Source organism: Muscardinus avellanarius (assembly GCF_963383645.1).
Source record: "Muscardinus avellanarius genome assembly, chromosome: 7".
Taxonomy (NCBI): Eukaryota; Metazoa; Chordata; class Mammalia; order Rodentia; family Gliridae; genus Muscardinus; species Muscardinus avellanarius.
In genome coordinates, this window is record NC_137793.1 from 864923 (window position 1) to 890647 (window position 25725).

Genomic DNA, 25725 nt, shown 5'->3' on the forward strand with positions numbered 1-25725 from the left:
CCGCAAGGGCGGTGCCCACGGCCCAGCCCCTCCTGCCTCTGGCCTGCGGCTGCGCAGGCCCAGGTGAGGAGACAGGCTTCTGCTGTCTTGCCTCAGGGCCTGGGGGAGCCAGAGGTCAGAGGTCACCTCACTCTTCCAGTTCACTGTGGGTGGGTGAGTGCTAGTGTGTGAGTGAGGGTGCATGTATGAGCATGTGCAGGTGTATGAGCAAGTGTGTATAAGCCAGGGCAAGTGTGTGTGTGCTCTCTGAGCGTGCAGTCGGAGTGTGTAAGCCAGGCCAAGTGTGTGTGTGTGTGCTGTCTGAGAATGCAGGAGTGTGGGCCTGAGTGTGTAAGCCAGGCTGCGTGTGTGTGTGCTCTCTGAGTGTGCAGGGGTGTGGGCCCGAGTGTGGGTATGCACACCCAGCTCTGTCGGTGGGGGGGAGGCTGTGTGTGGAGGTGTGCAGACTTGCGTGTGTGTGGCGGGTGGCCAGACTCAGTGACCTGGCCCTGGGGGTGGTGCCGAGGTGCGGTTGCCCAGGGCCAGGCGATGGCTTCATAGATGAAGGAACCGGGCGGGGGGTGGGGGGCAGGTGTGGGGCCGGGAGGAAGGAGCTGCTCTGGCAGGGAGGACAGCGGCCAGGGCATGCGGGCGGGCCCTGGCCCCCAGAGCAGGGCAGTGGGCTGCCTTGGAGGGAGGAGCCGGTGGCCAGGCAGAGGGCAGCGTGGGGCGCGGGCTCTGGGCTCTGGGCTCTGGGGGCGTCCCCGCTGCACCTGCGAGGAGGCCAGGGCAGGGGCTGCGTGTGCAGGGCCTGGCCATCCTCTCAGTGCCTCGGTGGGGTCAGAGCAGGTGCTCAGGGCAGAGGGACCCTTGTGTGCAGACAGCTGCTCCAGCTTTAAACAGGAGGAACCCCGAGCCTTCTGGAGTGGGGTGGCGTGATTGCTGCAGTCCCTGCCTGGCCAGCACCTTGGGGTGCCGGCGCTGGGGCTCCATGCGCTCCGTAGGAACTGGGGGACTTGTACATCCCCATGTCTCCCCACAGCTTGCTGGGAAAGGCCTCAGGTTAAATTACAGGGCTCAGCACTTCCTCGATTCCCCCTCCCTCCCTTCTCTATGGGGCTGATCAAATTAAGCCAGGTCAACACTGGGCCGAGGGGCCTGGCAGCGCCCGGGTGGGAGGGAGGGAGCCTGTCCTCACCCTCACTGCAGCCGGGGGAGAGGGGCCCGGGCAGGACCCATGAGGTCCACCAGGGCGAATTGGCACCCCTCCCTCTCTGCAGCACATGGGAGAGCTCAGGGGCGGCGGTGCCTGTGGGGCTGGCGAGCAGGGCCTGGGCTCAGGTGGCCTGTCTGGGGGTCTCCAGCTCCAGACCCCCCGTCTGCACCTTGGGACTGACCTGCGGGAGAGGCAGGTCTGAGGGGAGATGCTGGAGGGCCGCTCTCCCTGTGCCTTCTGCCAGTGGAAGACGAGAGGCCAGGAAGACAGAAAGGGTGTCCTGGGGGCCTGGAGCCCACGAACGGGAGAGACACGGAGTGCCGCGGGGTCCCAGGCCAAGCGCTGTGGATGTGCGGCCGCCTTGGGCTCTGCTCCCAAGCCCAGCAGCTGCCCAGCCAGCCCCTGCTCATCCCAGGGGGACGGCCTCACAGGGATGCTCTGCTGCCCCCTACCCGCAGGGCATCCCTGGGACCGTCCTCGGTCAGCTTTGAGCAGGCTGGGGACTGAGGACCGCGGAGCAGCAGGCAGCTGGCCTGTCTTCCCATTCCTGCCCACTTCAGATTCTCCCCGACTGGGACCTCCGGGGGTCCCTCCCATTTCCCAGGCATCTGCACACCACTCCACGCACCACACGCACACTCACGTTCCAGGCGTGCGCACACCAACACAATCCCCTTGACTGGCGTTCCCCGAGCCGTGCGGGCACCACTGTGCCCCCAAATGGACTGACACCATCCAGTGCACCCTGGGCGCAGAGCGTCCAGAAGCTCAGGCAGAGGCAGACCAGCAGGCGGCCTTGAGGCCCACCTGGGAGGCCTGCACCAAGGCTGCCATCGCCAAGGCGCTTCCCGCTCCTCCTGCCCTCCCAGAGCTCCACGCACAAGCTGCCCATGTCTGCTGGACCCCACCAGGGCTCCAGGGCGCAGTCTGGGCAGTGGGATTGCCCTGCCTGCCTGCCTGTTTCTTCATCTGTGTGACAACGTCCCATTATCCTGCTGGGCTGCTATGAAAACCAGGAGGACGTTTATAAAGCTACACACACACACACACACACACACACACACACACACACACACACCTTCCTCTTTTTTCTGTGGCTAAAACACAGTATCACAGACTGGGTATGTTATAAAGACGAGAGGTTCGTTTTGGCTCACCGTTCTCGTAGACTTCCTATTGGCGCGGTCCACAGGCGGCGTGGGCCTGCGGGAGACCCAACCAATCCAGCTTCTGTAGCAGACCTGCTCCTTAGCCACAGGCCCATGCATAATGTGATGGAGTGCTCCGTTCAGGAGAGCAGCCCTGGCCACCTCTTAAGACTCCCACCTGGCCCACCTCTGAATATCTCAGGGTCAGGATTAAACCTCAGCGTGAGTTTCGGGGGAGACAAAGCTCATGGAGCCACGGCACCCTGGGTGATGTGATGTCACCGGCTCTGCTGCCGTCCCCTTGCCACCCCCGGGGGCGCCCTCAGGTCACACCGCTGCAGGACACCTGGAGGATTCTTCCACATGCAAGCCACCCCGGTGCCATCCACGGCGCCAGGAGGAGCCACGTGCCCTGGCCCAGTCCCCGCGTGCCCAACTCCACGCAGGACCAGGAGAGAGGAGGAGCCGGCTGCTGCGGGCTCCTGACCTGCAGGAGGGGCCTCAGCCTGAGGGCCCGGCGGCATGGAGATCCCCATGTGTGCCCTGTGCCCTGGACCCCATGTGACAGGGGGCTCAACCTCTCGCGGGAGGCTGCCGGCCAGGGACTGAAGTGGGCGGTAAATGAGGCCCTGAGGCTTGGGCGGGAAGGCAGAATGGATGACGTGCGTGTTCCCAGCGGAGGCCCAAGGGGACGGGGCGAGTCCCAGGGAGCCTTGGGAGCGAGGGAGGGACAGGCGGCCCTGGCACGGGGCCAGGGGCACACGGGCACACTGCCCGGGGTGCACAGTGCAGATCGGCCCGCAGGCTGTCCTGAGCATGCTGGGTGTGGGCTACCTGAGGGCCTTTGGGGTGCAGGGTCCAGGGGCTGCCAGATGTCCCCACCAGGGGCTCCGGAGTGTGCTTTTACCAGCCGTGCGTGGTGTCCCCCAGGCCGAGGCTCTGGCCACAGGACTGTAGCGCTGGCTGCGGCACCCCACTTTCCAGGCTCCTGCTCCCCACATGCTGATGGACCGTCCCTTCTTTTGGGGTGTGTGGTGTCTGTGTGTTGTTCTGATGTTAGTATCCCCACAGGGGCCTGCCAGCCTCTCCATCGGCTCCCTCCATCTGGCCACTGTGTGCCGACATGAAAATAAAGCTTAGGGTCTGTTCCCTTCCGGGCGGTGGCCCAGCAAAGAGGAGGTGGCCTCGCAGGCTGGGCTCTGCCCAGCTGCCCCTCGAGCCCCCAGCCCCGGAGGCCAGGCCCTGGTTGCTGAAGGAGCCCTCCCTCTGGGTCCTGGGAGCGAATGGCTGCCAGGGATATGGTGTGGGCAGGAGCGGGCAATTTGGCTGGAGAGTCTGGTAGCATGGACGGGTGTTCTGGAACCTCTGGGTGAGGGCTTAGATGGCCCTGCTCCAGGCAAGGCGCTCCAAGGGCTCCCGGGCATCCAGCAGGGCCCCACCACTGGCTCCGGTCCAACCTCGGTGCCCTGCTCCCCTCCAGGGGCTGAGTTAGAGCCCAGCCCCTTTCCTGTGCGGCAGACCTTAAACACGCGCAGGCAGGTTCTCGCCCTCGACACTGGGTCCCTCCAGGAAGTCCAGGTGCAGGCCCAGGGCAGAAGAGTGGCAGGGCGGCACCTTGACGGTCGCAGGGAGGTCCAGCTGCAAAGCCAGACCTGTGGGTCTAGACGAGGCCAGAGTGCATGACCATCTATCTGCACGGCATCGCGCTAAGAACCTTGCGGTTGCAGGAAACAAAAAGTCAAGTGAAGTGACTCAGAGAACCCAAAAGTCAGCCGGGAGTGGTGGTGCGTGACTGTGATCCCAGTGTTTGGGAGGCTGGGACAGGAGGATTGCAGGTTCCAGTACAGCCTCAGAATTTTAGCAAAACTGCAAGTAACTTAGTGAGACTGTTTCAAAATAAAAAGGGTTGGGGTGTATCTTGGGAGTAGGATACCTCTGAGTTTATCCCCTAGTACCACACACACACACCGAAAAGAAAAGAAATAACTAAATAATTCAGAAATGTATCAGCTTCTGCCACAGCTAAAAAATTTGGGGACGTACCCATGTCGTCAGCTGTTTTCATCCATTTTCTGTTGCTATAGCAAAACACCCGAGGCTGGGTGCTTTATAAAGAAAGAGGGTTATTTAGCTCGTAATTTGGGATGCTGAACGTTGCGGCTTGGCCCTGTTTGTTCAGCATCTGGCCAGGACCGTGGGCATCACAGAGGTAGGAGCACTTGAAGAAGACATCGCATGCTGAGGTGGGAGGCCAGCGGGACTTGAGGACCCACCTCCTCTTTTATGGCAGTGGCTGCCACAAGGACCGACCAGGATTCAGTGAGCTACGCCATCCTTCCTGCGGTCGTGCTATGGTGACCACGACACCTTGCTCTAGCCCCGCCTCTTCACAACCCCAGGGGCAGAGCTCCCGGCTCCTGAACTTGGGACACAGTTCAGGAGGTCCCGACCCCGGCCCAGCTCTGGGTCTGCTTCCCAGGTCTGCACCCACGAGGGAGGGAGGGGGCAGCCGGCCGCCTGGCTCGCTGTTCCACCCCAGCAGCCCGGCACAGAGGAACGGGAGTGTTCCCACATACACCAGCTCGTGGACCCAGCTGGGCCACTGGAGCGTTCCTGGGGCGGGGCTTCCGCGGGCCCCCTGGACCCTCTGCCAGGGAGATGGGGCCACCAGTGCTCCCTCCTCGGCCCTGCCTGGGAGGCCTGCTCAAGGACCGCAGGGCAGGGGTAGAACACGGTCTCGCTGCATTGCTGAGCCCGCCGCTCTGCCGTGAGCAGCCCCGCTCAGGGCCGCTGCTGGGACCTGCAGCTGCAGCCATGGTGGCCTCGGGCCCGCCCCGCTCCCCTCCCCCTGAATCGTAAAGACGAGCTGTGTCTGTTGGAGTTGCAAAAATTAATTCAGATTTGGTAATAAAGTCATAAAGGCGGGGATGAAATAATCGTTAATGAGCTCCTTTTAATAAAGCTCACCAGCGGGGCTCTGTGCTGATGGCCCCCGAGGGGCCACGCCTGCTTTCAGACTCCCAGAGGCGCCCGCCTGCTGCCAGCGCGCCCCCATTACGCTTCCACGGAAACATATTTTATCTTAACGATCTCGTCTGGGGGAATCTGGGCTCCAGAGCGATTGTCTCTTGGTATTTAACAGATGAAGGGGTGACCTTGCTCCGGGAGACCCCGCCCAGGCTGTGGCCCAAGGGTGGCTGCAGGTGCCCAGGAGCAGCCGAGGCTTGCAGGAGGGGCCCGAGAAGCCCTGCCTGGGTCCTGGCTCCATCACGGCCTCAAGTCCAGTTCAGGAGGCCAGGCTCTCTGCTGGTTAGAACCGTCTGCATCGCAGGGCACTTCAAAGAATTGAAGGGGGGCTACTGAGCCCCCGGGGAAGGGAGAGCCATCCCTTCTCACGCCCTGGCGGCGGTGGCAAGAACACCACGGGACGGGACGGCGGCGTTCCCCCAGACACGGAACACTGTGTTCCACTCTTCTGTTGGGCTATTCTGCGTGTTTTCTTCCAGGTGAATTTTGGAATGATTTTGTTGGAATTTATAACAGTTCCTGGATGGCGGTGGTGGTAAATTGATGGGTGGATTTGGCCTTCAGTCGCTGAGGGCTTGGTTTGTGTTTCTGGAGAGTTTTAGAATGCCTAACTCTGAGTCAGGTCATTGGTTTTTACTTATTCCTGGGCATTTGGGGGTTTTGTTAGAGTCGACAAGCTTCCCCCATGCTGCTTTCTAGTTGGTTATTGAAAGGGTCTAATCTGACAGGTGTGGTGGCATTGGGAGGCTGAGACAGGAGGATCGCTGTTCGAAGACAGCCTCAGCTACTTAGCGAGGCCCTCCATCACTTAGTGAGACCCTGTTTCAAAATTAAGTATAAAAAAATAGGGCTGAGGGTGTAGCTTGGAGGTAGAATGCCCCTGGGTTCCATCCCCAGTTCTGCCAAAAGAAAGGAGAGAGAGAGAGAGAGAGAGAGAGAGAGAGAGAGAGAGAGAGAGAGAGAAGGATTCTAATCTTCATACACTCTTTTGATGTAAGGTGAGAAGCCTCTGTTCTTTATAGGTTTGGTAATTTTTTTCATAAAAGTGTCTGGGCTCTCCTTTGACCACTTCTTCATTTTCTTTGAGGTTATTGGTTTACTTGGGTTCGTATTTGTTCACTCTCTCTCTCTCTCTCTCTCTCTCTCTCTCTCTCTCTCTCTGTCTCTGTCTCTTTCTCCTTTTCTTGTGGTACTGGAGATTGAATACAGAGCTGTTCTAACCCAAGCAATGCCCTGAACCCCTTTGATTTTTCATTTTAAACAGGGCCTTGCTGCACTCCTGAGGGTCTGCTGAGTGGCTGAGGCTGTCCTCGACCTGTGGTCCTCCTGTCTCAGCCTCTCCGGCGTGCGCCCACATGCCCGGCTCAGTTTCTCTTGTTGAGCCAACAGCTGGAATTTATATTTTCTATTTAGACTTATTAGAACTGTGTTTTTTGTTCCTGGCACGTGGGGTTTGAGCAGCTTCCTTTATTTATTGACACATTTTAATTGTACATGGCAGTGAGATCTGCAGCACACATTGTATTTTGGCGGGGCACTCGGGATTGAGCCCAGAGGCCTTCTACCGCCAAGCTACACCCCCAGCCCGATTGCATTTCTTATTTGGAAAGCGGGTCTGATAGGTTGCTGAGAGCCTCGTTAAATTGCCGAGGCTGGCTTGGAACCTAGATCCTCCTGTCTCAGCCTCCCAAGTGCTGGATGACGAGCTGCACCACCATGCCGGGCTCGCAGTGATACGCTGATAATGCACGGGACATTGGGTGGACTTGCCCTGCCTCACCTCCAGGGCCTCCTTCCTACCGTTATTTTTTATTTTGTCTCAGTGTTACTGATGGCGGATGCAGTGCTAGAATTTTCTTTCTGTCCGATTTGGAATTACTTCATGGGATGTTTTCTGCTTGGGGCTTAAACACTAGGTCATCTTATTAGCTCCAGCCCGTCACCTCCTTCCCTAGCGCTGCCTGGCCCCTCTGTCCTTTTCTGGACTAACTCCCAGAGTGCAGTGCGACTGCAGCCTCCTGCTCGCTGGCATCTGTGGGGAGCGCTGCGTTCCTCTCTCACTTCTCCAGGTTGGCTGCCTTAGCAGCCCGTCCCGTTGCGCACCTCGGAGTAAGCTTTGCCTCATGAATATCATTACAATGCCTGGGTTCTTTTCATCCGCGATCACGTAGTGGAGGTTGGCCTCATTTACTTCAAATCCTCCTGGTAATTCAGTCCTAGCTGTACCTTGTGCAAGTAATTTATATCTGGATATTGTCCCAGCTCTTGGGTTTTTTGTTGTTTTGTTTATTTTTTAATTTTTTTGTGGTACTGGGGGGCATCCTACCTCCAAGCTACCCCTCCAGCCCTATTTTTTATTCTTTATTTTGGAACAAGGTCTCTCTAAGTTGCAGAGGGCCTCACTAAGTAGCTGAGGGTGTCCGTGAACCGCGATCCTCCAGTCTCAGCCTCCCAAACGCTGGGATAGCGAGCGTGCCCACCGCGCCCGGCTCCAGCTTCTGTGTTTTTATACATCACCTCATCTGCGCTCCTGCCAGCCACGGCCGTCCGCCCTGCCTCACTACCTCGCCTTCCACTAGCTCCAGCTCCAGAAGGACCGTCCCTCCCCTCCACTGACCCTCTGTCCCAGCAGCATCTCTTACCCCTCAGCCTGTGGTCACCTGTGCAGGCACTAGGGAAACTGAGGCACACATGGCCCTGTGATGTCGTCTTCTGGGGCCTCCATCCAAGGTGGGGGAGAGGCAGCAGTGTCAATCGATTCCTAAATGAGATGGGAGCTGCACGCAGTGGCCCAAGTGACATGAAGGAAGGGAATGGGGCCGCCGTGAGCCTGCAGGCCTTCTGTCCCAGCCTCCCACGTCACACCTGGCCGGCCCCACCTCTTAAAGTTCCCTCATCCTAACAGCACCACGCTGGGGACCAAGGTCATGAACCTGCTGGGTCAAACCCATCCAGAGCAAAGCGCACCACCAGAATGAGAACAGCCAGAGCCGGGGTGCGGCTCACAACCATGACCCCGTACTCTGGGGGCCGAAACAAGAGGGCCGCAGGTTCACAACCAGCCTCAGCGACTCAGCAACTTAGATCCCACTTCAAAATAAAAACAAAGCGGCTGGGGTGTAGCGCAGAGGTAGACGCACCTGGCTTTGACCCCCAGTACACCCCACACACAAAAGACCAGTCCGGAGTCTCCTGCTCAGGCCGAGGAGCAAACGGGGCTGTTGGAGGTGACAGACGTCCATCACTGAAGGGCTGTGCGTGTATCCCTGCCCCGGACCTGGACTCCGAGGGCCACACCCAGGAGGCGGGCAGGCGCAGCCCCCCTGCAAGCTGGGGCAGGAGGCCGCTTGGCTGCGCCCTTAGCCCCACTAGCCCCACCCTAGCCCTGCCCTGTCCACCCCTAGCTCCGCCCTTAGCCCCACCTTTAGCTCCACCCCTAGCCCCTCCCCGTCTTCACCCTAGCCCCGCCCTTAGCTCAAACCCTAGCCCGCCCCACCCCACCAAGCCCCGCCCCATCTCCACCCCAGCCTGGCTGCTGTGGCCCTGTGTCCTGCACAGCCGTGGCTGCGGCCTTCCCTCAGCCGTCCCTCCTGGCGTCCACGCTCCTTGACAAAGCCTTCCTGTCCTCTCCTCCGGGAGCCTGTGGACACACGTCCTGCTGTGTCATGCTCTGCCCCAAACAGGAGGACAGTGCCGCGGCTGCCCTCTGGAAGGTCTCCAGGCAGTGGGCACACCAGGCCTCTGTCCAGTCACTCCGGACGTGGCAGGCCTTCCCGGGGGCGCGGTGCTGGGGTCCCAGTTTTCTCTGCCGTCTCTGGGCCCCAGGTCCAGGGGCTTCTCCTTGGGGGCGCTGCCCAGAGGGGAGGCAGCTGAGGGTGCCGTTCCTGCCCAGCCTGTAGCAAGGAGGGACGGAGCAGAGCCAGGGCGCCGGCCAGTGTGGCGTGGCCAGCCCAGGCTGCTCCAGGGATCTCCCCAGGAGGAGGGGGGGGCGAGTCTGCTGCCCCTGGCCCAGAGGGACCCAGTAGAGCCCGTCAGTCCAGGCGGGTGGCCCCGCAGAGGCGGGCAGCCCTGGAGGCCAAGGTCGTGGCCCATGGGTCACTGGGAAGCTGACTGGGACCATGCCCATCTTGCTGCTGGCCAGCGCTCCCTGCAGCGGGAGCCCCCAGGGCCAGCTGTGGCCTGGGCTCCGGGACACAGGGGCAACCGAGGGCTGCCCTAGGGGAGGGCGTGCTCTAGAACAAAATGTCCACGTTGCTCCCAAACAGTCATGGTTGGAAAATGATGGCGCCTGCTGCCCTGAGTGCGGGGATGGACAAGCCCTCCCCCAAAGGGGCGTCTGAGGCCTGAGGGGCCGGCGGTGCCGCCTACCTGGCCCCATGCTCCCGGAGTCATGCTGGGGTGCCCATCTCATTCCTCTGGACATCCTGCATCCTGTACGGCTTTACCGTCACATCTCCCAGTTGTCAAACGCTGTCAGCCCAGCCGCGGCGCCCATGGGCCCTGGCTTTGCCCCGGGGCTCCCAGGCAACCCCTCAGCCCCACTGGGAGATCAAGCCCCGCTTCCCCAGGGGAGGCTTCCCATGGCAATCACCATCCCAAGGTGGCTCTGAAGGTGAGCTGTCCCTGCTTGCTGAAAATGCACAGAAATAGACGTATAAAAATAGAGGAGCCATTCCTCAAGTGCTCTGGCAGGCCCGCGTCCCGTCTCCTCTGGGAGCAGCAGGCGGCCCTGAATCATCTCCAGGCAGCTGAGCGAGCCTGCAGGGCCGCCTGCCACATGTGTGCGTGTGCGCCTGTGTGCGAGTGCGCGTGTGCACGAGGGCCAGGGGCCCCAGGGCGCAGGCCCTCCATCTTGCCCCCCACCACGCTGCCGACTGGAACCTGTAGCCTGACAGGTGCCCCGCCAGGCCAGCAGGATGCGAGGAGGCTGCTCCCGCAGCCGGCCACGCCGGGCAGCCCGGCCTCCTCGTCTGTACCATGAGACGTCTTTCACATGCGGTGCCTGTGGTCTGCACTGGAGGAGAGGTGTGCGGGGCTCTCGGGGAGCCGCGTCTCCACCGCAGGCCCAGACATGGGGGAGGGGCGTGCACAAGCCCCATGCCTGGCGAGGCCACGGGGCTGGGTGGCCAGCGGTGTCCTGGAAGACTGCCGACAGTGGTGTTGCGGGGCGGCCACAGCTGAGCGGACGTGGTGTGGGCCTGGACACTACCCCTGGGTTGGTGATGCCACGGTGACTTGCGGGGGTCACCAGCACCCGTGGCGTGGCGCTGGCTGGGACAGAGGCCTTCAGAGGCGGGGGCTGGCCGCCAGGCCGAGCCAGGTGCATGGACGGGGAGGTGCACCTGTCTCCTCGGGAAGACTGCGCAGACAGTTCTGGAAGCCAGGTCCTAGGAGCCGCTGCGGGCCACACCCCCGGGGCTAGACCTCGGCTTCCCATTATGACAAGGCCGCTGCGCGGCGGCACCCTGGGCTGCTGGCCTCCGCCCGGGCTCCCCGACGCCGCCCTGGTGGCTGAGTCTCCGGGGGCCACGGCCCTCCTGTGGCCGGAGCCGCGGCCTGGCCTGGGGAAAGCCGGGCTCGGAGCCGCGGGTCTGCGGGGTCCGCGCCGCGGTCTAGACCGGCCTGTTCTGTACGGGGCAGCGGCGGGTTTTAAACGAGGGAGGCGCCGACCCCAGCTGACCGCGTGTCCTCCCCAGGGGCCTCCCTGGGCAGCCTGGACAGCCTGAGCGCCGCGCTGGGCGTGCTGGAGGAGCGCGTGGACAGCTCGCGGCGCCGGACGCGCAGGCACGCGGCGGACGACGACTACAACATCGAGGTCCTGCTGGGCGTGGACGACTCCGTGGTCCAGTTCCACGGCCAGGAGCACGTGCAGAAGTACCTGCTGACGCTTATGAACATCGTGAGTGCGGCGCCTGCGCGGCGGGCACGGGGGGGCGGGGCTCCGGGGGCACTTGCGGGGTGAGTGGGCGTGGGGCTGGAGGCGTGGACTGGGCGGGGCTCCCGGACAAGGCATTGGAGGGGTGGGCGGGGCTCCAGTGGACAGGCATTAGAGACGTGGAGTGGGCGTGTTTTGTGCGGAGTGGGCGTGGTTTGGGTGGAGGGCGTGGCTTGGGTGAGCTGGGTGGGGCTCCAGGGCAGGGTGTTTTGGCGCGAATGGGGCAGGGCTCCAGGGACGGGGCATTAGAGGCGTGGAGTGGGTGTGGTTTGGGTGGGTGGGCGTGGTTTGGGTGGGTGGGCGTGGCTTGGGTGAGCTGGGTGGGGCTCCAGGGCAGGGTATTGGGGGTTCGGGAATGGGCTTAGCGTGGGCGTGGCATTGGTGGCGGTGTTGGGCGGGGCGATGGGGGCGGGGTTCCACAGTGAGCAGGTAGGACAGGTCCCTGCACTTTCTTGGAGAGCCAGAAGGCTGCGCTTTCCTTCCGGAGCTGGAAGTGAGTGCGGGCCTCCGAGGGAGACCCTGGGTCCACAGGTGAGACAATCCGAGCATCCTGTCTACCCAGAGATGGGAAGGCGGGAGGAAGCGGGGTGCTTTGTGGGAGGCGGGCAGAGCCTACCAAGGGCTGGGGGCCGGGTGCGAGCTCCCCCCAGCGCTGACCAGGCTAGTGAGGGCGCAGAGGTCTGCGGGGGCTGTTGAGCCCCTGCCAGCGAAGTTGGCACGTTGGTCGGGGCCCTAGCCCTGGTGAGAAGACGCAGCAGGCCGGTGCACACACCTGTAACCCAGGGCTTGGGAGGCTGAGAAGGGAGGGCCACGGGTCCGAGGCCTCAGCAACCTGGCAGGACCCTCAGGAACTGAGTGAGACCGTTTCAAAATAAGAACTAAAAAGGAATAGAGGTGTAGCTCAGTGCTAGAATGCCCCTGAATTCACTTCCTGGTGAAAGAAAGAAGAAAAACCACATTGTGTGAAACAGAGGTGGAGAGTGAGCTGGACATGGCGTGGAGAGGCCCTGCCCGGCGACTGCCTCCTCCCACCCGCCGCATGACTGACTCACGGCCCTTCTCATCTGCACGCGGGGCTGACGTCCTCTGCATCGTAGAGGCACTCATTCATTTCTTTGACTTTGAAAAGCACCTTTACTGTAATCCTACTACCAGCAAAACCCTCAGGGCCACTGCTGAGCTCCGGGTACGAGTGTGTGTGCCTGGCAGGTACGCATGTGTGTGCCAGATGGGTACGCGTGTGTGTGCCAGGCAGGTACGAGTGTGTGTGCCAGGTCGGTACACGTGTGTGTGCCTTCTCAGAGGCTCTTCACCCGAATGTGTGAGAGGCGGGAGAAATCTTGTCTGTCTTCAAAATATGTGTTCTGTTCTCCCGCTAAGCATCCGACTGCCTTCCAGCCCGGAAGCAGCCCTGAGGCTCCTGGCCCGGCTGCCTGGCTGTGCCGCGCCTCCCCCAGCCTCAGTGTTCTTGTCTCACCCAAAATGGGCCAGTAATTTCCATCTTGGGCATCGTAGCACGAATTTAATGAGATAGGGAGCCTTGTGCTTTGAGTCTCTGGATAAGGTGGACACGCTTTCTGTCCTCTGAGTGAGACGCGTCGTGCTAACTTGACAGCGAGTCTGATCTGGGCCAGCGTGGAGGAGCTGGGCTTGAGCCACCCATGGGCTCGCCCGGGGCGCGTCCCCAGGCCTGGAGGACTCGAGGAGGAGAGTCCTTGCTTTGTCGCGTCACAGAGCTGCTGGGCTGTGCCAGTGAACTGCACCCATCCAACTGTCCCTTGGGCCAGAGACTGTTAGTCTAGGAAAGTGTGAGAAAGATAAAAATTGTTTACTCAGCCACCGTGTGCTTGTCCTAGGCACAGTGGAGGGTCTCTCGAAGGCAGAGGGCCTGGTGGGAAGTCCTGGGGCTCATAGGGCTCTAGGGTGGGGCCGGAGGGGGCTTCCACCTCTGGTCTGAGCTCCATGCCACACTGCGTGGACAGGAGAGAGAGGATTTGGCCCAGCTGGTTGCCCTGACAGTGAACATCTTGCATCCTCGCCGATGGCGTGTGACCCAGAGTGCTGACCTAAGGCACGGGGACCCTTAGGTGACCTCGGGGGAGGGCCTCGAAGAAGTGTGACCATGAGAAAGCACGGCCTTCTAGAAATTGCCGTCTCAAGAGCTTCTGAGTTAGAGGAATGCTCTCAACGGCCCTGTCCAGTGCAGTAACCACTCGCCACCCCGGCTCCCGGGCACTTGAAATGTGGCCTGTACAGTTGAAGAACTAAGTTTTTAACTTTTTTTTCCCCATAGAGTTTTTTTTTTTTTTTCTGTACCAGGAATGGAACCCAGGGGCTATCTCTGAGCTGCACCCCCAGCCCAATTTTGTATTCTTTATTTTGAAACAGGGTCTCACTGAGTTGCAAAGGGCCTCACTAAGTAGCTGAGGCTGGCCGAGAACCGTGATCCTCCTGTCTCAGCCTCCCGAATGCTGGGATTCTACGCGTGCGGCACCACCACCCATCCGCAGAGCTCTAATCATCTTATAAAACTGATGCTTGGTAGGGTGGTGCACACCTGTAATCCCAGTACTTAGGAGGCTGAGACAGGAGGCTAGCCTCAGCAACTTAGTGAGACCCTGTTTTCAAATAAAAAAAAATAAGAAGCAAGGGGGGCCCAGCTCAGAAGCAGAATGCCCCTGGGTTCAGTCCCTAGTAACCCCCCAAAAAGGCAGAAAGATCCATAAACTTCATTGTCTATTAAATACTATCTCCTCATCCTCTCTCCTCTGTCTCTGAATTTGTCCATTCTGGATAACTCATGTGAGTGAGACCAATCACACCATATTGGTTCTTTTGTGATTGGTATGTATCGTATAGTATGGTGACCTCAGGCCATCCCTGTTGTATTAGTAGCTTGTGTCAGAACTTTTTCCTTTTTCAGGACTGAATACTCTTCTGTTGTAGGTAGAGGCCATATTCGGTCTGTCCACACATCCATGGTTGAGCACCTGGGCTCCTTCCACCTTTTGGCTGTTATGAGTAGTGCTACAAACAGGCACACAAAGACCCCACTTCCCACTCTTTGGCGTACACATGCAGAAGCGGACATGCTAAGTCATACGTAATTCCTTTTTTCACATACTGAGAAGCACCGCACTGTTTCGGGCAGCGCTGCGTTACTCACGTCCCACCGGTTTCTCCCCCCCACAGCTCCTGCTTGTTCCCTTTCATAGTAGCGCCCTCCCCAGTGATTTCTTTGTAGTGAATCTGTACTTAGATTTAAATTGCACGGTGGCCCTTGGCACCCGGCTCGGGCGGTGCAGTCCTGGGAACGCCTCCTGTGCCCTCCGTCTGAACTTGAGCTTGGCCACCGTGTATGAACAGCCACGCGGGCCAGCCCCGGACGTGTGGGCCCGAGCCGCGGCCCCAGGGGTCCTGGAAGGCTCGGCCGGGGCTGGTCACCTTCCTCTGAGCACCCACAGCTGGTTACAGGCTCGCCAGGGCTGGGCCAGAGCAACAGCATAGAAGCACAAATGTGGCTGTGGTTGCCACACTGTTCCCAGTGTGGCATTTGGCTGGCCGTAACCGCAGGCAGGGCCGGGCAGGGGCCAGGCCTGGGGGGCATGCTGCCCGCTGAGCTGGACATGGTGCACACAGGTGCACATGACCCTTCAATGTGGCGGAGCACCGGCCGGAGAGGAGAGGCTGAGGGGGAGGCTGCAGGTGTGACTCCTCCCTGGCCCCTCTGAGCGGCCTTGCTTCCCCTTACCGTCCAGGGTGAGTTTGCCTGCAGGACACCCTCCGGGGTGTGTATGGGCAGAGCGTGGGTTGGGACGAGGCCCATCTGTGGCACAGACGGTCCAGGCTCACGTGGTACCCAGCTCTCTCTTGCACTGCCCAGCCTTGAGGCTCTGTGTCCCGCAGTCTGACAAGGGACTGAGACCTATGTTATCATGAAGTCAGGTGCTGCTGAGGCCCTCATCTTCCTTCCCTGGGGCCTTGGAAGCGGCACATCCTGGCAGGTGTGGCCAAGGGCAGCTTAGGGCCACCCACTTCCCACCGGGCCAGGGTGTAGCAAGAAGGAGCCTGTTAGGCCACCGAGAGGAGGTGGAGGACTTGTTGCCACAGACAGCCCATCTTCTGCTGTCTAGTGCCTCTTTCTCCAGTTGGTGCAGACACCAGATGTGTATCAGGCACCTTCTATATGTCACACAAGGGGCACTGTCGTGAGTAAGGACGTAGTCCTCGTTACCGTGCGCCTTTCTTCTAGTAAGGGAACACACAACATTCAAGCAAAAGCTAAGGGACATCGTTTCAGGTAACGACGAGTGCAAGGAAGGAAATAACAGCTATGAGACGGAGAAAGAAGAACTGGGGAGGGTGGAGGCCAGGGAGCCAGCTCACAGCAAGTAACAGTGGAGCCGGGACTGAAGGATAATAGGATGGCTGTGGGGACACATGGACAAACGGCTCCAGGCTCACCCCGTATCCACATTCTCTTTCTGCTGTCCAGCCTCTCTTGCGGCTAGGTGCCTAGTTAGAGGCAACAAGTGGCGCAAAGGCCCTGCGGTAGGAATGGGCTTATCTGAAGAAGTGAAAAGGGCTGGTGTGCTAAGCAAGGGGTATGGGAAAGCTGGAGGCCAATCGCTGTGGCTTCTAGACATGGAGAGGGCATCGGGAGACCACAAGAAGTGCCGCTTCCTCTCCGTATTCACAAGCAAGGTAGTTTATCCTACCCTTTTAAAGAAAAGTGAGACCTGGTTGCCCTCCCCTCTCTTCCAGTCCCTCTGGGGGTGAGAAGGGCTGGAAATGTTTGCTGAGCAGTTCAGGAGAGGGCCGGGTGTGGAAGGCGTCCCTGCATGCTGAGACCCACCGCCCCACAACTCATTCCCAGCCAGGCCCACTTTCCTTCCTTCCTCCTCAAGTCCAGAAAGTAACATTTTTTAAAAAGTCTATTAAAATATTCTGTATTTAACGAAGGCAATGTATTATTTATGCTACAGTATTGGAATAAATTCACAGAGGTACGTCCAGTTGACTCTCAGCAAGTGCAGTCTACTATTTCACTGAATGCTTGCGTAACACCGCGCCACGTGACTACAGCGTGCCTTTTATATAACTTACTATTTATATATGACACGTCCATATAACAAGACCGATTCCCCCCTTAGAGGTCAGATGTGCGAGTAGCGGTGCCACATCCTTGGAGCTGAATCTACTGCTCAGCCTTAATTATTTCCCAAGCTCAGCTCCTAAAAGTGGAACACCTGGTCAACAGAGGTGCACATTTTAAAGTTTTTTTTTGTTTTGGGTTTTTTTTTTTTTTTTGGTACTGGGAATTAAACCCAGGGGAATTCACTACACCCCCAATACCTATTTTATTTTGAAACAGGATCTAACTAAGTTTCACTAAGTTGCTAAAGCTGGACTCAAACCTACAATCCTCTTGTCTCCCCTGTCTCAGCCTCCTGAGTACTGGGATTACAGGCATATACCACCACACCCAGCCATGTTAAAGTCTTCTAACAGGATATTCTTTTTTATGGGCTCAACTGTTACATTCCCTTGAGCCCAGGTCACCGCTGACTTGGTAAAGCTGTGGAGATTTGAGAACAGCAACTGGGATATACTTTTTTTGTTGCAAGTTGTATATATGTGATGGTAATAAGGTTGCAGGAGTGCACTGTGCGTGCGTGGGTGCCTGCCTGCGTGTGATGGTGTGATGCTGAGGATTGAGCCTAGGGGCGTTCTTCCTATAAGCTACACTCCCAGTCCTATTTTTTATTTTTAATTTTTGAAATAGGGTCTCACTAAGTTGCTGCATGTTAGGTTGTTGAGGCCAGCCTTGAACCTGTGATCCTCCTGTCTCAGCCTCTCAAATACTGAGATTACAGGCACGTGCCACACAGCCAGCTTGAATATGTATATTTTAAACAGTTACTTTATTTTGGTGGTTGGCTATCTGTGCACTGTCTCATTCCCTTTTGGTTTCTCGTCAGTCTGAAGAGTCGTCGTACTCAGAGGCTAGCCTTTTGTCTGTCGGCTGAATGGGAGCTACTTCCGTTTTTGTTTGCCTTTTCTTTTGTTCTGCTTGGAGTGGTTTTGATGGCTTACAATTTCATGTGTGGTCACTCTCACCCTCCTTCCCTGCCGGCTTGCTCCCCTGGGTGACGGGATGAGCCCCTCCTGCGGTCCCCAGGGGTTAGCCTTCTGCACCTTTGCTCATCTGCTCCCTGGTGGTGGCACCCTTGTCAACAGCAGCACCTCCCAAGCTCTGACCGCACTGACCCCAGGCCACCTTGTCACACCTGTGTTCAGCCATCGCAGCCCCGTGCCCAGAATGTCACCAGAACGGGACAGGTGGACAGCTCGAAGGGGCTAGCTTTCTGTGCGTGGCCACTTAGTTTTTCATACAAGATCTGGCGTCCACAAAATGGTCAGGCTATTACAGTAATCGGACTTAATGGTTCAGGTCTGAGGTAAAAATGAAACTACTCTCGCACCAGCGATAGCATCAGGCAGTTTAATAGAGAAAAGAGCAGAGACTCGAGGAAACTGGGTGCTCCAGTATCTGGGGTCAACGAACGTCACAGAGCACGCAAACTGGCCAGAGGAGCCGCATTTGTGACCGGATCCAGAGGCCTCGGCCCCTGCTGACCGGGGGCTCCCGTCAGCAGCCCTCTGCAGGCCTGTGAGAGCAGACCATCCCGGGCAGTGCGTCCCTCCCTGCTGACCGCACAGGGAGGCTCAGCTGTCCAGCCTTGCCAGGGACGGCTGCCCACACTTCGTGTGAACCAACCAAAGCCAGCCTCTCGGCAGTCTGCCCGAGGTGGGCCAGTTTCCCTCCGACGGCTGGGTCGTGGGAGATCTACGGTCAATGGCTTGATGCATCAAGTGGCAAAGAGACAAAGGAATACATCGCGGCAGCCAGGTCCGCACGGCGGGCGGCCCTCCGGGCACGAGGGCGTAAGGCCTCCGACCCCCAGCACAGGCTGAGCTTACGGGTGGGAGGGGAGGTCGAGGCGAGACGCCTCCGCGAGCGATACGCCCCGGCCCTCCGCTCCAGGACCACCGGCTGCAGGCCAGGCAGCGCGATCCCGCCGCTGCAAAAAGAAAACATCGCTCCCGTGCTCAGAGCAGGTGGGGGAGAGTGCCGTGCAAAGTTCACACGAAGTGGTTCCCTTTCTGCGCGCGTGCGCGCGCGTGTGTGTGTGTGTGCGTACTGGAATTTCAAATTATTAGCATGGATTTCACCACTCATGTCTTTGCTGTGCTCTCGCCGAGACATCATCGCACCATTGACGTGCGGTTTACAGAACAAATCTACCTGTGTCAAAACGTAAGAAACGTAACACTCGGCCCAAAGCCCATGTGTCCTTCATGGCTTCGGCAGCATTTCCTGGAAGCTTCATGTCAGCCCTGAGCTTCCCCAAGAAAACCTAAGGCCTCTTCAGTGTTTTGCTTAGCTCTCCATCCACGAAGACCTAGACGCCTCCCGGCTGCGGGAGCCTCCACGGCCCGGACGCGCGCGTCTCCTGCTGAGATGCCAGCTCGGTCCTGGACGACGAGCATCAGCTTTATAGTAAACTTGGACATTGCACTGCGCTACAGCAAAAGGCACGTGAGTTTTTCAAGATAAACTCGAGGTTCTAAAGGAAGGTTGGCAAGCCATTGTCCAAGGGACAGATGTGCCCTTTGTGGACAAAGCCACACCCACTCGCGCCACTTCCGAGCTGCCGCGAGAGTGGGCAGGACCGTGTGGCCCCAGCCCTGCAAATTCACGATTTGGTGCTACAGAAATAGTTGCCCTCCGGCTTTAAAGGTCCCCTTGCTTACTGCCGCCCTGGACGCGGCGTTCGCTGAGGGAAGCCCGAGCACATGAGCGCTCGCTCTGGAGCGAGAAGCAGCTCGGTTCTAATCCTGGCGTCACCTGTTTGGCAAGGCTCCCCTCCCCTGAACTTGCTTTCCTCGTCTCTGAACACACTCCGAGCCTCCAGGAAGGCCCGGCTCCTGGAAGGAGGGAACCCGGCAGGCAAGTTCTGCGACGCCCTCTTCAGTCCTCTGGGCCCTGCAGCTGGAGCCGCCCTTTCCTGAAGGCCAGGGCAGAGCCCTCGCACCTGGCTGAGCTCCGCCCTTTTCCTGCTCAGAGCCCGGCACTCCCCCAGCTCCACTGAGCCTGGCCAGCTCAGAGGACCTGTGAGGTCACTTTGAGGATTCTTTTAAAGGACTAAATGCTTTGACCTTACTGACCATTTTTAAACAACTGAGAGGAAGGAGCAGATACCTGGCCAGGCAGAACTGTCTCCCATAATGTCCACTGCCTGTGTTCTGGAAAAGCCCTGGAGCCCCCCCCCCATGTCTGCTGAGGACACACACGCTTGGCGGAGCGGGACAGCGGAGACCGTGGGGTCTGAGGTCACCCAGGCTTTCAGAGCGGAGGCCGGAGCCTTTGCTGCCCCCGAGGCTGAGGACAGCCTGCTGCACAGTCTGTTCTGAAACAACTTTGGTTGACTGGGTGATTTCTCTGCGCCAGGACTCAGATATTTTTTTCCTCTTTTCTCATCTAATTTAATCCAGAACTTGGCCTTGACTTTCAGAAGCTCTGCCAGGGTTTGCAAACAATCAGAAGGCAGATGGGTTCAATTTCTCACCAACTTTCAAGAGCGCCGGGCTGCGTGGTGGCCGCGGGGAAGGCTGCGGCAGGAGCTTTGTGCCGGTCACGGGGAAAGAGGCTCGTGCACTGGCCGGCGGGCGGCGGCACCCGAAGCCCCGTTCACGTGGCCTTGGCTCTGCTTTCTGGGAAAGAAAAAAACATCTCTGGATACTAAGACTTAGTTCCCTTCAATTGGGAGAACGCAGGCGGCGCCCCAGGTGATGGCAGCGTGCCGGGCTGGGGACTGGCCAGAGGCAGGACAGAAGCAGAAGCCCGGTCCTGCGTGGCAGTGCCCAGCCTGGGGTCTTCCTGGGCCAGGCCTCTTGCCTGCAGTGTTCCTCATGCTTGTGCTGCTGGCCTGAGCCCCAGCCCAGGGCCACTGGGAGGCAGCTGCCCGGCCAGGGGTGTCTGTGCCTGCGAGGGCTGGACACCCCGATGTGGGTGGGCAGGCGGGAGCCAGGCTGCGGGGTGCGGTGGCTGCAGGCTGTGAGGGGACTGGGCGACAGGAGGAGCCCTGGCCCCAGGAGTCCCTCTCACTCGCAGTCACAGAGAAATAAGCAGGCTGCGGCTGCCGGCTCTGTTTCTAAACCAGAAGCTGGTGATCCCGTTTTCACGGGAAGTCTAATTAGCTTTCAACGTGGGCAACAAGTTGGAATTAAGAGTCCACGCTGCCCAGGTGTATCGGGCGCCGCTGCGGGACACATCTGGCTTGGAGGCGAGTCCTGCCCTGCGTGCCCAGGATGGGGTGCTGTGAACGAGACTCCAGTCAAACAGCAGAGAGCACTTGGCGGGCATCCCACGGTCCCGCGCAGCCCCCGGAGCCCCTCGCCAACACCAGCCCCTCTGGGCACGGGAGCTGGGGCGGCTCCAAGCGCAGGGGGAGGCCACTTGCTGACCCTCAAGGGGAGGGGCGCAGGGCGGCCGGCCAGGGGGCGCCTCGGATGCGGGCCCCTTTGCCCGCTGTGCCTGGCTGGGTGGTAAGGCTCCAGGGAGGCGCACGTGGAGTGGGTGTCCAAAAGGACAGAAATGCTGCTCTTGGGGAAGCTGGGGCTTATACCTTCTGCTCCTGGATGTGCCTGGCCCCAGGCCTGCGGAGGGAGGCACCCACATCGGCTAGGCTAAGCGTCTGAGCTCCAGGCACTCAGGTGACCTCTGACCTCCACGGTGGGCCTGCGAGGGGCCCTTTCCCCTGAACTTTGCTCTGGATTTAGAATGTCCCCTACCCCGACCTCAGTGATGGACACTGAGGCCTGTGGAGACGGGGCCTGGTTGCTAGGGAGGCCCCTGGGGGCCGGCTGGGACGGCGTTTCCAGGCAGCTGCTGCGGTGGCTGCCCGTCTCCCTCTTTCCTGCCTCCGTGAGCTGATAGCAGGCTCCCTCCCTCTCTGGTCCCCCTCATCATGAGGACCTGCCACCCCTGCTCCGCTGGGAAGCTGGCCTGACATGGACGGTGATCTCCAGGACAATGAGCGGATCTTCCTTCCCCTAGGCGGTGGCTATCAGGTGTTTTTATATCACAGTGCTGAGAATATGGACAGAAATACTGGATGCAGCTGGGCATGGTGGCGCCTGCCATCCCAGGACTTGGGAGGTTGAGACAGGAGGATCACAGGTTTGAGGCCAGCCTCAGCAACTTAGAAAGGCTTTCTGCAACTTAGTGAAACCCTGGTTCAAAATTAATAATAAAATAGGGCTGAGGCCAGGCGTGGTGGTGCATGCTTGTAATCCTAGCATTTGGGAGGCTGAGACAGGAGGATCGCGGTCTGTGGACAGCCTCAGCTACTCAGTGAGGCCCTTTGCAACTCACTGAGACCCTGTTTCCAAATAAAGGGGGAAAAAAGCAGGACAGGGGGTGTCGCTCGGAGGTAGAATGCCCCTGGGTTCCATCCCCAGAACCAAAAAAATAAAAAATAAATAGGGCTGGGGACGTAGCTCAGGGTTAGAACACCCCTGGGTTCCTTCCCTAGAACCACAGAAAAAATAAGATGGGGGAGGGAGAAGAAAAGAGAACCAGGCGTGTGCTCTGAACAGGGAGCGGCTGGGCAGTGTGGCGAGGCCTGCAGGGGGCCCACGCCGCCCTGGGATCCCAGGAGCCCCGACGCCGCGTCACCCAGGCCTGCTTGACTTCACTGGATCAACCCTTTCTCCCAGCCACTCCAGAGCCAGCTCCTCTGTCTGCTCCTGGGCTTCTCCTGGGCTCCTCCAGCGATTGGACCCACCCTGCCTCCCGGCCTCGGCCTCGGTCACTGTGGGTCACCTTACAGTTTATGGAGCACTTTGGTCTGCCAGGTGGAGCCCGGTATGCTGCAGGAGTCGTGCTGGGCCTGGGGTTCTGCCTCCCGCCGCGGAGCCCCCCCCCCCCCCCGCAGGGCGGTGCAGTGCGGTGAGGCACACGCCCGCGGCCCCGGCCGTCCCCACTCTGCCTCTTCCTCCCTGGCGTGTGGCTACCCGTGTTCCCCGCTCGGTGAGGCCTCCTGACAGACCCCGTGGGGAGCCGGGGCGCCTGACCTCGGCCTCCCCCTGGAGCTGATGGTTGCTGGGTGCCGGAGCGGCACTGGAGTCCCCATGGGCACAGGCCAGCCCGTCACCTGTCATCCTGGGGCAGCTGCAGAACAAGGAGGTGACAGCTGGCCGAGAGGCAGAGGCGACCGGCACTGGGCTCCGGGCCGGGCGGCATGGGCCGCCTTCTGCCCAGGCTCCTTGGGGCTGGCCCTGAGAAGGGCAAGGGGCTCACAAGGGCCCCCAAGCCCTGTGTCAAGTTCAGAGCTAAGAAGCCCACATACCCACCTGACTCGGCGCGTGCAGCCCTGGCCACGGCCTTGCAGGTAGCAGGTTCTCAGTCAGTTAACACAGGAGCCAGTGGACTCCATAGAAGAGTAGCCTGTAAGCTTGGCATGGATGCCGGGCGTGGTGGCAACATTTGGAATCCCAGGACTTAGGAGGCTGGGACAGGAGGCTCTGGGTTCGTGGACAGCCTCAACTACTTAGGCCCTCCACAACTTAGTGAGACTCTGTTTCAAAATGAAGAATAAAAAATAGGGCAGGGGTGCCCCGTGTCCCCTCTGACCCTGAGCAGAGTGGTCGAGGGCACCTGTGCCTGGGCTCTGGGTTCTCTGGGTAGCAGAGGGTGGGTTTTAGGCCCATCCACTCACCTGTTCCTCTTCTAGATCCCCGCTTGGCGCCCAGCTCCTAGGGCCACCTCTGGCCAGGCAGCTAAGCACATGCCCAGAGCTCCGCGGGCGCGGGGGACTGGAGGTGCGCACAAGAGCTCGTCCCAGCTGTGGCGGAGGTGGCGCTGGACACATCAGTCCTGGGTTAGAAAGCGCCCTAGGCCGCTGGACAGTGGCGCACACTGCAACCCCAGTACTCAGGGAGCGGAAACGGGAGGACCACAGGTTTGAGGCCAATTTCAGCCAGATATGGAGACCAGGTTCATATAAAAAGGGCTGGGGATGAGGCTCAGAGGTGGAACGCCCTGGGTTCCATGACGGAAGCCCGAGGGAAGGACCCGCTGGCGCCTAGTTTTGTGCACCGAGTTCCTCGCCAGCCCCCTGCCCGTGACCACACGGCGCGGGCCCTGCTGTGCCCGTCTGCCCTGGTCCCCGCCCGCTCTGCCAGGACCTTGTGCTCGCTCCCGTGGACACTCAGACCCTCAGGGCATGGCGGATGCCCAGCTTCTCTCCGCCCTTCCTCTGGCGGGCGGCTGGTCCAGCCCCTGGGCTGCCCAAGTGTGCCAGGCGGCGTCTGGCCCAGGCCCGACTCCTTGATGGGCCGCCCCCCCCGCACCCCCAAGGTCACGTGTCACGTTACCACCTGACCCACTCACCTCCATTTCACAGATGGGGAAACTGAGGCCTACACAGGTAAGTGACCAGTGCAGTCAGGAGGGCGTCTCACCTCCACCGTTAGCCCCAACTTCAGCAGGGTGGGCAGAGTCCTGCAGTTGGGTTGCAGGGGTCTCTGTCAACGCCCCTGACCCATGTAACCTCGCGTTGCCCTGAGGCAGCTCAGCAGAGGATGTGACCCTCCTGGAGCTGGGGTTTGGGGTCCGCCCCGGCCTGGCCCTGCAGCCCGCCTGCCCAGCAGCCCTTCCCTGAGAGTGCCAGCCCCACACCCTGCCATGGGCTGGGCACCGCCGGCTCGCTGGCGCCCCCTGGTGGAACTCTGCCGCGCAAGAGGCAAACCTCGGCCTCCACGGAGCCTGGCCCTTCCTTATTGCTATCCCAGAACCGGAACTTGGCTGGGTCTTGCAGACGCACAGCGGGTCTGCAGTGTGTCCCCAACAGGACGCCCTGGGCCTCCCGCGTACCTGGAGGGGCGTTGCGGCTGTGAATGACTTCCCCCAGGTTTAAAGACTCCAGGATCAATTTCTCAGGGCTCCTCCCCACGGAGGTGTGGCCTCTGAGCAGCTTCTCCCAGCGCCCCTGCCCGTGCAGGAGGGGTCGCAGGGCCTCAGTGTGCCCAGGCACATCCTTCAAAGTGGCAAGCGCATCCATTCATTCATTCATTCATTCACACAGCCACTCCTCATGAGCATCCTCCATGGGCTACATGCCGCTGGCACCATGGTGCTGGCGAGGTGCAGCGGGTGCAAAGAGGCCCGTTCAGGGAGCCTGGAAGACCAGCCCGCCCACGCCTGGCCTCGGCTCACCCTGAGAAGATTCAGCCTTATCCCAAGTGCAGTCAGGAGGCCCTGGGGGGCTTCCGCAAGGGGCAAGCTGGCTCCTCCCTTAAGACATGCATCCCTGTGACTTTGTTTCCCCAGATGCCCTTCAGCTAGCTGGAGAACTGGGGGGCTGGAGTGGGAGTGTGGGGATCCTGGCCCCGGGCGGCCGAGCTGCCAGGAGTAGATGCTGGGTGCAGCCTGCGCACAGCCCAGCCCCATGGCATCCGAAGGCACTGGGCAGCCACGGAGGCCTCAGGCAGCGGAGGAAGTCGGAGCTGCTCTGAGAGGCAGGCTGCCAGCCTACCGTCCTCCTGTCTCTGCTTTCCTTCCTTCTTGACCGCCTGGGCTCTTTGGCCTCTGTGCCCCAGCTTGAGGCAGGACCGTGGGGAGGGTTGCAGGACTGAGGGGCACCTCCCCTCCCACCTACGGCCTCTCTTTCCTCCCCTTCCTGCTAAAGCAGGGCCGTCCCAACCCCGGCTTCTGCCTGCACCGTGATTGGTTTTTTCATACTAGGGATTGAACCCAGGGGCGTTCTACCTCTGAGCTACACCCCTAGTCCATTTTAAATTTTTTTCATTTTAAAACAGGGTCTTGCTAAGTTGCCAAGGGTCTGGCTGAGTTGCTGAGGCTGGCCTTGAACCTGTGATCCTCCTGTTTCTGCCTTCCATGTACCATGATTTTTCGTGGAATTCTGTGTGCCCAACCAGCTGGGTTTTGCTCATCAAAGATAAGCCATACTTGCAAACCAGAGAAAAAAGCCTGCCTTTAAGGCTTTCATGTAAGCATAGCCTGAAAGAGAAAATGAGTCTGACCCCTGAAGCTGACGCCGCCGTGGTCCGCGGCGGCCGCCCTCCCCTCGTGTGGGTTACTGGTGATGACAAACACAGCTTGTGGTCCACAGGCCCCCTTCCAGTGCACGTGTGTGGAGACGCGTCCTCGCCCCAGCCTGGTGACGCAGGCGGTTCCCCGACTTTACAGAGGGCGTCGCGGCGACAGCGTGGGCAGAGCCTTTGGGAGGCAGAGGTCCGCCCGCGCCTGCCTGGTGCGCGAGGCCACACTGGGCCGTGGGCTCTGTGGGCGGCCCCTGGGGCCCTACAAAGCGGGCTTGGCCACGTCCACA

General features: G+C 59.9%; 1 protein-coding gene across 1 annotated transcript in view; it reads left to right on the top strand.

The window, feature by feature from the left end:
* Positions 1 to 25725, top strand: part of ADAMTS2 (ADAM metallopeptidase with thrombospondin type 1 motif 2) — a gene marked incomplete at both ends in the record, with an annotated part of 161897 nt that overhangs the window by 97518 nt on the left and 38654 nt on the right. The window contains one exon of the mRNA XM_080699349.1: positions 11067 to 11269. Within this exon, the coding sequence (XP_080555475.1) occupies positions 11067 to 11269 (203 nt within the window). The remainder of the gene's footprint in view (positions 1 to 11066; positions 11270 to 25725) is intronic.